This window comes from Cetorhinus maximus, chromosome 22 (assembly GCF_964194155.1).
Source record: "Cetorhinus maximus chromosome 22, sCetMax3.hap1.1, whole genome shotgun sequence".
Taxonomy (NCBI): Eukaryota; Metazoa; Chordata; class Chondrichthyes; order Lamniformes; family Cetorhinidae; genus Cetorhinus; species Cetorhinus maximus.
In genome coordinates, this window is record NC_135900.1 from 45,560,794 (window position 1) to 45,574,423 (window position 13,630).

The following is a 13,630-nucleotide window of genomic DNA, read 5'->3' on the forward strand; positions in this document are numbered from 1 at the left end:
AGAAAAGCCCCAGGGATGAGTGACTTCAGTTATGTGAATAGATTGGAAAGTCTGGGGCTTTCTCCTTAAAGAATACAAAATTGAGAGGAGATTTGATAGAAGTGGTCAAAATCATTAGGGGGTCTAGACAGAGTAGATAGAGAGAAAATGTGGATTAAGTAGCAGTGGGTGGCCATTATGGAGATAGTGACCATAACACAGTTAGATTTAAGAGAATTATGGAAAAGGATAAAGATAGAACAAGAACAAAAGTTCTAAATTGGGGAAAGACAAATTTTATGAAGCTGAGAGGTGATCTGGCAAAAGTCAACTGGTTACGGCTACTTGAAGGGAAATGGAAGTGACAGACCAGAGGGAGGCATTCAAAAGTGAGATTCTACAAGCACAATTTATACATGCCCTACAAAGATAAAGGGCGGTACTGCCAAATCTAAAGCCCTATGGTTATCTAGAAGTATACAAGGTAAGACAAAGCAGAAAAAGAAAACTTATGACAGTCACAAAAAACTAAATACTGTAGAAAGCCTTTCTTTCTAGAGAGGAGTATAGAAAGTACAGGGTTGGAGCAAGAAAGGTAATTAGGAAAACAAAGCCAGGATATGAAAAAATATTGGCAGGCAAAATCAAAGAAAACCCAAAGATGTTTTACAAATACATTAAGAGTAAGAGAATAACGAAGGAAAGGGTAGGGCCGATCAGGGATGTACATAGTTACTTGTGCTCTGATGCTGAAGATGTGGGCAGGGTTCTCAATGAGTACTTCGTCTCTGTCTTCACAAGGAAGAGGGTTGAAGCAGATATTCTGCTTAAAGAGGAATGTGAAATATTAGATACAATAAGCTTAGCAAGAGAGGATATCCTGGAAGGACTGACACCCTTGAAGGTGGATAAGTCACCAAGGCTGGATTGATTGTATTCTGGACTGTTAAAGGAAGCCAGAGAGGAAATAGCGGATGCTCTGAGGATCATTTTCCAATCCTCACTAGATATAGGCAAGGTACCAGAGGATTGGGGGTCTGCGAACGTTGTACCATTATTTAAAAAGGGTGCGAGGGATAGGGCAAATAATTATAGGCCGGTCAGTCTGACCGTAGGACAGGTGAATAAGGTGGTACAGAAAACTATTGAATGCTTTCCGTTCTTGGATGAGGTATAGAATACAAAAACAGGGATGTAATGATTGAACTGTATAAAACGCTGGCTAGGCCTCAGCTGGAATTTTGTGTACAGTTCTGGTCACCACATTACAGGAAGGACATAATTGCTCTGGAGAGAGTACAGAGGAGATTTACAAGAATGTTGCCAGGGCTTGAAAATTGCAGCTATGAGGAAAGACTGGATCGGCTGGGGTTATTTTCCTTGGAACTGAGGAGGCTGAGGGGTGACCTGATTGAAGTGTACAAGATTATGAGGGGCCAAGGTAGAGTAAACAGGGATGCCCTGCTTCTCCTAGCAGAGAGGTCAATTATCAGGGGGCACAGGTTTAAGGTGATTGGTAGAAGGATTAGAGGGGACATGAGGAAAAACTCTTCACCCAGAGGGTGATGAGTGTTTGGAATTCACTGCCTGGTTTGGTGGTGGAGGCAGAAACCCTCAACTCATTTAAAAGGTACCTGTATTTGCACCTAAAGTGCTGTAACCTGCAAGGCTATGGACCAGGTGCTGGAATGTGGGATTAAAATGGGTAGTGAGTTTTTTTTCTTTTTCAGCCGGCGCAGAAATGATTGGCTGAATGGCCTCTTTTCTATGGTTCTACGGTTCTGTTGGTGGAAGCGTTGTGAATGAAAGGACACAAATTTAAAGCGATTAGCACAAGAACTAAAAGCAACCTTTTATGCAGCAGTGATTAGGAACTGGAATGCACTGCCTGAGAGGGTAGTGGATGAAGATTCAATCGTGGCTTTCAAAAAGGAATTGAATAAGCACCAGACGGGAAACAAACTGTAGAGCTACGAAGGGCCATGAGTGGGACTACCTGAATTGTTCTTGCAGGGAATTGACAAGGGCTTGAAGGGCCGAATAGTTTCCTTCTGTACTGTAACCATTCTATTATTCTATGATTCTATTTGAAAACTATTCTGTTTTTCTGTTCTTCCTATCAAAGTGAATAACCTCACATTTTACCACATTATACTCCATCTGCCATTTTCTTGCCAACTTATTGAATCCATCTATGTCCCTTTGCAGAGTCTTTGGACAGAATCTTATCACCTTAGCCCCTGACACAATGGCAGGACCATTTTTGGGTTTGAAACCCGAAGCTGCACAGCACACGTGATAGTTGCTCTTTATCAGAGCAAATTAATTGTCATTCCACTTCAGGGCTCCCCGACCAAATAGAGAGAGCAGAGAGGATGACGCATCCATTCTGTCAAAGGAAGAATTTCTAATGAAAGGGATCACGGCATATGTCAGAAAAGCTCATGGCACTTGGATTTTTCAGGCTGCAACTACTACAGAAATGGAAAGATTTTTCTCTCTCATATCTGGAGGTCTGCTGTGGGATCTGAGGGGCTGCAATGGGGTGAGCCCTACCAAGGACAACCTCGCCAACTAAGCAGGTGTGGATGGAAGTGGCCGAGGAAGTCAGGAGGAGTGTGGTCCCTGCAACCTGGAGACAGTCCTGGAGAGGATCTAGAACCTCAGAAAGGAATGGTAAATGAGCAGCATAACACATTCAGTTGCCAAACCCCACACTCTGACTTACTCAGCATCCTTTTGCATAGCACACCTCAAGTCAACATACCTTGCAACTCCACTCTTGCTGCAACCTAAAGTCACACTCACTCACAGCCTATTGCCCTCTTGCACCTATGCCTCACAGTGACCCCCCACAAATGGTGTCCTTCCCTCCTCTGCACACAAGCCATTATATGAGCACTCACTTCTCGGCTTTCTCTCCTTGCAGAAAAGAGCACACAACTTGGTGAGAGGCAGAGACCAGGGGGTTGGGGGAAGGGGAGAGTTGGTGGTCCAGTCACAAGCACTTTTTCAGCCATTGGCAATGTATGACTAGTTGCTCCACTGGGAAGATCATGTTCCACAAGGTTACAATGTCAGCAGCAACCTGCTACGAGAGCTTGAACTTTCTTAGGCACTGGTGCTCAGATATGCCAAGAGAGCTGGTCCTCTGTCTGTTTGGTGTGGATTCCAGTGCTATAGCTGTACTGGAACAACTAGTTCTGGACCAGCAGGGATGTTGTCAGGGTCCATAACCGTTGCACTCAGGTGATATCATATGGATTGAATCGAATTGCCTAAAGACTGGCTTCAGTGTTGGTGGGAACCTCAGTAGGAGGCCCAGATGGCTCATTCACTCAGCGCTTCTAGCTGAAAATGATTGCAAACACTTCAGCCTTGTTTTCACACTCATATGTTGGGCTCTGCTATAATTAAGGATTTGGATGCTCAGGGAGTCTCCTCCTCTCTTATGTTAATTCTTCACAACCATTCACGATTGATGTGCAAGATTGCAGTGCTTTGATCTGACCTGTTGTGGGTTCACTTAGCTGTCTATGGTGTGCTGATTCTGTTTAGCATGCATATAGTTGATTGTAGCTTCATGAGATTGGCATCTCATTTTTGGGTATACCCGCTGCAGCTTCTGGAATGCTTTCCTACACTTCTCATTGAACCAGTCTACCCTGGCTTGATGCCAATAGTAAACTGAAATGTGGTCAGCAGCACCATTACAGATTGAGGCAGCTCAGTACTGAAGAACATAACTGCCAGACTGGGCCCAAGATGTACGGTGACAGAACCAACACAAAAGAAAAACCAACTTGGCCTCATCATCATCAATCTACCTGGCAAAGATGCATCTGCCCATTACATTATTAGTGGGAATGACCACCACCCAGTACTTACGGCAATGAAGTCTTGTCTTGACATTAAGAACACCCTCCATCATGTCGAGTTTACAAATTGTGGTGGAATGCAATTCTAAGGCAGCCGATGGCTCATAGCACCTCAATTTTGAGCTAAGAGGTCTGCCCTGAATCTATCCCATTTTTCACATTAGTAGTGCCGCATAATGTGATGGAGGGTGTCCTCAGCGTGAAGCCAGAACTTCATCTCAAGTACTATGCGGTGATCATTCCTACTAATTATGTAATGGGCATCTGTGACTGGTAGATTGATGAAGATGCAGTCAAATAGGTTTTTCCTTTGTGTTGGTTCTCTCACTATACATTTCCGGCCCAGTCTAGCAGTTATGTTCTTCAGTACTGAGTTGGCTCAATCAGTAATAGTGTTGCTGAGCCATACATTGTGATGCAAATTGATGACTGTCCAGATTTCAAATTTTCCCTTAATCATAGTACTGAGAAATGCTATGTACATCTGTGATTTATTTGTTCAACCTTTTTTTAGCCAAAGGGCATGTTATTCATGTCTTTGCTACTTGAAGGAAGTAATCCTTTAATATATCATAAACCATGTGCTCATCCTTAGTTTCAGCCCCAATTGCATGTAGTTTTCACCTCTTTTCTGACTGCTTCCTGTTATTGCTAGAATTTACATTTTACATCTCCTGCTGCTTTTTTCTTTTGCCCCTAGTTCTGTCTCGAACCCACTGATGTTTTTCTTCTGGATCTTCCTACACTCATCTAGTGAATACCTGCGCTGTTCTTCCTGTAGAGATTATTTTTCCTCCTCCTTTAGTTATTGATTCATCCATTTCAAGTCAAGCTTAGATCTTGCTGGTGACAACCAACTCTACCCCTTTTTGACCCCTTCATTGTCTAAGTTGCCAGACTGCTCATCTGGCAGCCAGTGTCTAAATCAGCAGAATTTTTCTCCAATTAAATTTTGGGAAATTGACAGTCATCAGTACGTGTCTCAAATTCTGTTCCCTAGCCGATGACTCCATCCCTTTCTCTGTAAACTATGAGGCTAATCCAGATTATTTACAATCAAGGTGTCATATTAGCCCCAAATGCTGACCACAAATTCTGGTCATCACTGAGACCACATATTTTCACCCCTGTAACATGGCTCAATTTCACCCCTGCCTCAGCTCAGCTGCTTCTGAAACCCTCATCCATGCCTTTATTGCCTGTAAAATTCCAACGCGCTCCTGGCCAGCCAAAACTTTTGCAACCCATGTCCTAATTCACACCAAGTCCTGTTCACTTAACCACTTGCACTCACTGATGTACATTGGTTCTCTGTTAAGAAACACCTTAGCTTTAAAATTCCTATGCTGGTTTCAAAATTGCTCCATTTCCTTGACCCTCCCTATTTCTAATCTCCATCTTTACAACCCTTCGAGATGCTTGCGCTTCTTCAATTCTCGACTATCCCAGAGTTTAGTCACTCCACAATGCCTTCAGCTGCCAAGGCTCAAACTCTGGGCTTCCCTCCCCAAACACCTCCACCCCTTTCTTTCCTCCTTTAAGATGCTCCTTAAAGTCATCAGCCCGAATATCTCATGTGGTTTGGTATCTTTTTTTTGATAATGCTCCTGTAAAATTTCCCAAGACAGTTCACATCACTAAATGTAATGAGTCTACACTTGCTGTTTTTTGTTTAGTATGGAGTCTGCATGCTCAGCTGATATAAGTGTTCCATCCCTCTCCCAATAGAATTTAAGTAAACATCATCGGCTTATGCAATTCCCCATATGTTTTCTGCCAAGTTAGCCAATTTAAAATTATACACTGGCGCTAGTCTTCATTCCATGTAAATGACAGATTATGTCAAACTTTATTAGGTGGTTGCTTTATAATGAAGAGCAGCATTGTTAGAGGTGTTGGATTCCATGGTTCTGGAGCAGGTTCTAACAGATCAATTTAAGAATCTGAAAATGGTATATATATTTTCTTACAACTCTTGCACAATTTTAGTCAAAGTTTATATGGCTCATTGTGAGCTACAAAGAAATCTCAAATGAAAGAACCTAATTCCAAATTTTACTCTATAAAATAACTATTATTCTGACAAAGTTACTGAAAAACCTACTTTTATTGTATAAAACATTGGAGACGGTCTTTTTGCATTCCCAGATGTCAGCAATCAATATTTGCAGAAAAATTATTTTCCATTTGTAAGCCACATTTCAATTTTTGATAGACTGCAATTGTTGAGAGAAGTCCACAAAGTAGTTAATTGCTTCATAATTTTTGTTTTTCTCCTCTGGTGATACGTAAACTGCGATCAAGGTCAAAATAAGCAAGTTGGAACAGTTTTTCACCCTGATGGAATTACTTCTTGGCATAAGTGATCTTCATGGCGTGAGATGGTGTAATTCGGAATCCCTGTAATGCATCACGTGCAGCTCCAGCCTGTCCTTCATTTTCAAATTCCACAAAAGCAATGTCATGTCGGCCAGGTACTAAACGCACCTCTTTGAAACCAGGGAACCTATGTTGTTAAAATAGAAGCAATCTGGTTTGAAAATATGCAAATATTTCAAACAGCAAAAAACACCTTTGATTTGTAGTTTACGTTGATTGTGTAGCTAATTTAGTTCAATTTTTGGCTTAAATATACTAAACAAACTGTTAAGAGAAATTTTAGCATTTACACGTACAGAACATTGAGCAAATGCAAAAACAGGAATGTAGCAAATATGAGATGCCAACTCCTGCAGGATAAAACAAACTGATATGAATGGCTTTTTGTGACCATTGATGAGCAATAGATCTTTGTTAGGAACTGAAATTCTTTCTACAAATGACAAGAACACATGAAGCAGTGGAATATTATGAAAATGTGCCGATGTTAAGAACACTGTCTTGGCTTCAAAATTTGGATTTGTTGATGTGTTAATGTACAATATTAAACATCAATTCATACAACTGGTTTAAATCTATGTTTAAATAATCTCATTTTAAGAAAGTGTCAGTGAGCAAGTTCTAAACAAGCTTGGCCTTGCAAAGCTCACTTTCAAATAACTCAAATCCACCAACTTGAAAATTATAGTAATAGTGGCACTGCTGTACGAAACCGGAGACACATGCGTTTATGTCTGCAATTCACCCAATCTGCTTAATTCCCGATCTCGGTTGTGCTTTGGAGGGGAAGTACCAAACAGAAAACTGACTTTCTACAGGATTCTCAAGAGTAAAAAAAATGCTGACCCACTGTAAGTGGGAGAGGCAGCTGCTTGACTGCAGGTCAGCACACCGTTAGGGCTACTTAGTTCTAACTCCGCCCACCCACCCCTACTCCCCAAGGGTTCTTTCATACTTTACAATGATCTTTAAGGTTCATTCACTTCTTCAGGAACCAACCCTCTGGAATTCACTTTAATGCTCAAGTGTTTCAGCTACTCGAGGTAATACTTTAAGGGAATCCTTGTATTAGCCTTTTGGCTAAGTGACCCTCCAACTTCTATTTAATACCTCACAACTGTGTATGCCTCAGCTCCCTGTTTTGTTTGCTGGCAGATATCCAAACTGCCTTCTCACAGCTTCCAAGCTAACTCTGATGCCTGCCTTCTGCCATAAGGCTGTGAGGACCCCTGTGGATTTCTTCCACTAGCTACAAGCTAGAACAAATCACCCAGCTGCTTTTCCCTCAAAATCTAAACTGAGATAGAGTGCCACCCGCATTCCATGCAGGTGAATGATGAAGTTAGTATTTTCTCTGCTTGAAGTGCAGGCCTAACTGATTAACATCTCCTGTGGGCTTCCTCAATCCGGTGCAGTCTATATCAAAGCAAAACTGCAACTGCCCTGGTCTGTTCCCAAGCTGAACTCCTGGCTTCTGTCAGCAAGCACATAGATAAACTAAACAAAAAACCTTCCGTCCTCACAGCTCATCTGAAGACATGGCATGCTGTTGGATGGTCTCAAACAGAAATATAAACAAATTATTTTACCTTCAACACAATTCTTTTTTATTCATATGGGTTACAGAATCATTTATATTGCTAATGGAGCTCATGAACCTTTCTCCAGATTCCCTGGGTCCAGAGAAACCCCATGTTGACAAAGCTGCTCTCAGCTTCCTTTCATCAGGAAACTGCACACAATTTAAAGCCTTTGTTGAAGTAAGGGGAGACCCTCTGGTTCTTACACAAGCCTAATGATAGTCCTCCATTACCCAAGTGTTCCCAGTGTCAATTCTGACCTTAATGAATGAACAAAGCTATCAAAGTGTAATAAAACCAGGCATTTAGAGTTGTGTTTACCAGTTTCAACCAGATACCTCCATTTATCTACAGTTAAAACTTTAATTCACGAAACTAAAAGTTATATTCTAAAACTGTTCAAAAATAAGGCGTCACCCATTTAAAACGGAGGTACGGTGAAATTTTTTCTCTCGGAGGGTCGTGTTTCTTTGGAACTCTCTTCCTGAAAAGTCAGTGAAGCAGTGTCTTTGAATATTTTTAAGGCAGAGGTGGATAGATTCTTGGTAAGCAAGGGGGTGATTGGTAATCGGGGATAGGTGAGATGCAGATTTGAGGTTACTATTAGATCAGCCATGACCTTATTAAATGGCAGAGCAGGCTCGAAGGGCTGAATGGCCTTCTCCTGCTCCTTGTTCGTACATATGAATTATGAACTAAATTTTTGCAACAATAGTTTCAGTAGATAGGAGCATCTGTGTGTAATCTGAAATAACACCATGTTACTTATTGGCAAAGTAGTTAATAATCAGTTAAAAAGAACGCAAGATATAAGTGGAGCATAGTTTATTGAAAATACTTCTATTTTGGAAAATAGCTTATTTTCAAACAGTCAAATTATAAATGTTAATTGTTCTTCTGCCACTACAAACAGATACACAAGTTCAAACCAGTTGGCTGAATGAAACTGCCCAAGCATGGTAAACCACCTTACAGGTGTGGAATTTGCATCCTCAGCCTGCAGCATATTTTTCCAGTGTTGGTCAGCTTCATAGTAGTCTCAGGCGGGTGTTAAGTTGCACCCCATGTGCAACAGAGTTGCTCTGAAATGCTCTATGTAATGGACATGGAGGTTATCATTTCTGGCAAATTAAACAAATTTTTTTTCTTTTATTCATAAAGTGAATAAATCCAAGATAAATTTAGTATTTCCTTCAATAAAAAGGAAGTGTGTTTTGGAGAAAAAAATCCCTGTCTTTTTGCAACATTAATACATAAAACCATCCAACTAACATTTATAGGAACTTTCAATTTCTACTTACTGATTAAACAGCATGGACAACATCATCTCATTGGTCTCTTCAGGCAAATTAGTGAGGAATAGAATATAGTTGGGTGGATTGTCTGGTACCTTTGAGGGAGAAAGACGGAATGAATGCTAAAGGCTATTATTTCCACATGGGGGAAAAATAAAATCAACTGTAATTTATGCATCAAAATAACTTGATCAATTGGGATCTCTCAAACTGCTGGTAAATGCAATTCAATTCCTATTATTACATCACAGATGAATAATGCAACTTAAATGTACACCCTGGACATTCTGTATTATACAGATTCAATTTAACCAGAAGAACTATGAAACCCAAGTTACGTGACACAATCTGGATGTTTAAAATGTGAGATTTCTTCAGAGAATAGCATCATACATCTTATGATAAAAGATGCATTAACAAACACTGGGGAAAATTTATCATATTCCTCCCTGCACTGTGGCTTTCCGGTCTACAAGGGGCTGTTTGAACTATGGGATGATAGAATTAAGTGTGGCAAAATGGCTGGGACAATTATTTGATAGAAATTATTTGAAAGCTATTCTTTGTGCTAAAAATGAAAATGGACTAGATTTGAGTAAAAACGTTTTAATTCACTGACAGCTTTTCTAAAAGAATGTGTTGATTCTATACAGTCTTTACTCTCCAGAGTTTTACACAGTCTAACTTCGATGGGCATGCCACTGCACATAGTTAAGATGTGAGGAAGGAGCAGTTATAATGTTACTATGGAACTTGAATCTAAAACAAGGACTTTGTAATGGAACAAGTTTGGGAGTTAGGAAGCTGTTTTCTTTGATGATAGATGCCAAAATTACAACAGGCAGATTTCAAGGAAATAATGATCTGAATCTTCCAATAAACGGCAACAGCAAACAACTGAACTTAAGTCGCTGATGGTCTTTGGAACCCAGAGGAAGTCCTGTAATGTGCAGATGCGAGTTACTTATGGAAAGTTTAAATTTCCAATTTCCAGTCTTACCCTGCCTGGGTTGCTACACGACTCCTTACAATTGTGGGAACAGATGGCCATAACCAGGAGACTTCGCCTGCTTGCCAAGATTTACTTGGCTCTTTTCTTATCATGTGCAAAGCCTGCTAAGGAGTGCAGCTTGAAGCAAATCAACTAGTGAAGCACTCCAGGATCCACAGCAGCCTGAATGCTCACCTGCCTCCTGACACTGCTCAGCAACCCTCCTGGTAATGTTTAATGTTCACCCCACAACCCCGACAACGCTCACCCCACAACCCCCCCGGACTCACGTTCTGGAATCCCTGGCTCCAGTCCAGCATGTCGGAAGAATGAGTATTGTTGGGGGTCTGCAGGAAGAGGGAATGAGCGTTGTTCAAGGTGAACAATGTCGGTGGCAGCGGGGAGGGGGTGTGGGCTGTGAGGGTGTGGTGAACATTGTTGTTGGGGACGGTAGGGGTGGTAGTTAGGCTATGCAATTTCAGAGGTTGGTAAGTCCATTTAAAAACAGTATGTCAATGAAGTGAATGAAGACAGACCTGAAGGGTTGTCTCCTCAGTTCATGAAGAAAAGGGGGCATAGCTTCACTGGAATAACACTCGCCATTTGGCCTCCCACTCTGTTCGTCGCTGGATTTAAACTGGAGCTGGGACCAGAAGGTACAAAGGCTCCAGCTTAAAATGGTAAGTGGGCAATTTAAAAATCGCAGTCAGCGGCAGGCGCGCCCACTCCACTGCAACTGGACGGATCTGGGCCAACTTTATTCCTCAAATGATATCACAGCATCAGATGTAAACCTATCTTCTCAGCTCAGGAGAAAACAGCTCCCAATTAGACTATGTATAAACAAGTCACAAGGCCAGACTCTTGAAAACCATTTGTATTTATATTCCTAGACCCAGGAGCAAGGAGTTTTGATCCAGTTAAAGTTTTTAATTAAAGAATAACTAGAAATCCTTTACTTATAGAACTACTGTTGCAATAAAGACACTAATTTGACCCTAAATGTCTTCCAGATCTGCTAGCCAAATAAATATATATGGTTGGAAAGACATGGCAGTGCATGTGGTGTGCAATAACTGCAGTATGGGGTAGTTTGTAGAGAACATTGTGATCCCCTACCTGTGGGGAAGGGTCTGCTGTGCAAGGAACTTCAACTTGGAGTGGTTGAGCTGGAGTCCGAGGCATTGTGGGGCATCAGGGAGGGGACAGTTACCTGGACACCTTGTTCCAGGAGTTAGTCACACTCCCTTAGGTCAAGTACCACTTTAGAATTAGTCAATGGTCAGGGACAGGAAGGCGTGACTACAAGTCAGGTATTTTTTAATTCGTTCATGGGATGTGGGCGTCACTGGCTAGGCCAGCATTTATTGCCCATCCCTAACTGCCGTTGTTTAGAGGGCATTTAAGAGTCAACCACGTTGCTGTGGGTCTGCAGTCACATGTAGGCCAGACCAGGTAAGGATGGCAAATTTCCTTCCCTAAAGGACATTAGCGAACCAGATGGGTTTTTACGACAATCAGCAATGGTTTCATGGTCATCATCAGACTTTTAATTTCAGGAAGGGAGGTATCAGGATCCAGGAGATAGTGATGGAGGAGCTTTGGCCTTCGACTTTGACCAATTTGTACAAGGTACTTTCAACCTTGCGGATGAGAATAAGACTGCAGGATGGATGGGCAAACTGACCACAGAGCTATGGTGCAGTAGACCATTCAAATGGGGGGGTGTGTGTGATGATGATCGGAAACAATATAGTCAGGGGAATAGATACTGTTCTCCTCAGCCACAACCAGGAGTTTGAAAGGGGTTTGTTGCCTGTCACGTGCCAGGATTAAAAACATCTGTTCAGGACTGGCAAAGAACTTGGAGCGCGAGGGGAGGATCTAGTCGTCATGATCCATCTAGGAATCAACAACGTGGCAGAACATCATTCCTAGTCTTACTTGAGAGAGTTTGAGGAGTTGGGGTGCATATTAAACGTAGACCCTCAAAAGGTAATAATCTGTGGATTGTTACCCAAGTCACATGCCAATTAGCACAGAGTCAAGCAAATTAGAGAATTAAACATATGGCTGAATGGTATAGGAAGAAGGGGCTTTGATTCATGGGGTACTGGCACCAGTACTCAGTGGGAGCTATTCTGTTGGGATTGTCTCCATTTGAACTGGAATTAGCATTCTGGTGAATCATATAATTAGGGCTAGGGCTTTAAGCTAAAAAGGGAGGGGGGTGGGTCAAGTGAAAGGAAAAAGGAGATTTCGAATTCTAAAGAGAAAAGATTAAGGCAATAGAGCAGAAGAGCGATTTGGGTAAAAATAAGCAGAGACAGTGTATGCATAGGTCATGATTTTCCAAAACTTCCCAGATTCTAGAAAAGGTCCCAGCAGATTGGAATTTAGAAAACGTAACACTGCTATTCAAGAAAGGAAGGAGGGAGAAAACAGGGAATTATAGGCCAGTTAGCATGACATCAGTCGCTAAGAAAATGCTGGAATGTATTGAGGATATTAAAAATCCTAGAATGATCAGTCAACATGTTTTACAAAAGGGAAATCATGTTTGACAAATTTTTTAGACATTTTTTGAGGATGTATCTAGTGGGGTAGATAAAGAGGAAAACCAGTACATGTAATCTATTTGGATTTTTAAAAACATTTCAGTAAAATGCCAAACAAAAGGTTAATACTCAATATAACGGCTCATTGGATTTAGGAGTAATATAATAGCACGGATAGTGGAATGGTCAACAAATAGGAAGCAGAGAGTAATAATAAACAGAGCACTTTCAATTTGACAAGCTGTAAATAGTGGAGGAGTGTTGCAAGAATCAGATTTGGAGCCTCAACTATTCACACTCTATATCAATGACTTAGAAGAGACTGAATGTAATGTATCCAAGCTCACGAACAATTCAAAACTAGGTGGAATGAACACAAGAATTAGCATCAGGAATAAAGCATCTGCCCCATCATTCACTAAGACCATGGCTAATCTGATTGAGGCTTTAAGTCTGCTCTCCTGCTTGCCCCCCATAACCACTTTTGACTCCCTTGTCGATCAAAAATGTACTAACTCAGTCTTGAATATATGTTCAATGACCCAGCCTCCACTGCTCTCTGGGGCAGAGAATTCCACAGACTAACAACCCAGATTTAAAAAAAATTCTCCTCATCCCCACCTTAAATGGGAGACCCCTAAATTTTTAAAACTGTGCCCCCTAGTTCTAGACTTCCTCACAAAGGGAAACATTCACTCAGTATCCAACCTGTCAAGTCCCCTCAGGATCTTTTGCGTCAATCAGGCCACCTCTCATTCTTCATACTAAATTGTTGAGAGTCATGCACCAAGATACCCAGATCCCTCTATACCTCAGAGTTCTGCAGTCTCTCTCCATTTAAATAATATACTGCTTTTCTATTCTTTTTGCCAAAGCAGACAAGTTCACATTTTGCCACATTATACTCTCCCTGCCAAATTTTTTCCCACTCACTTAACACATCTAAATCCCTTGACTTGTGTCCTCTTGA

General features: G+C 41.3%; 1 protein-coding gene across 2 annotated transcripts in view; it reads right to left on the reverse strand.

The window, feature by feature from the left end:
• Nucleotides 1–5,945: 5,945 nt before the first annotated feature.
• Nucleotides 5,946–13,630, reverse strand: part of snrpb2 (small nuclear ribonucleoprotein polypeptide B2) — a 29,215-nt gene continuing 21,530 nt past the window's right edge. For both annotated transcript variants that reach the window (XM_078568229.1, XM_078568230.1), the window contains exons 6-7: nucleotides 9,118–9,206; nucleotides 5,946–6,363 (exon numbers count right to left, since the gene is read on the reverse strand). In XM_078568229.1, coding sequence (XP_078424355.1) covers nucleotides 6,204–6,363; nucleotides 9,118–9,206 — 249 coding nt within the window. In that variant the 3' untranslated portion in view covers nucleotides 5,946–6,203. The remainder of the gene's footprint in view (nucleotides 6,364–9,117; nucleotides 9,207–13,630) is intronic.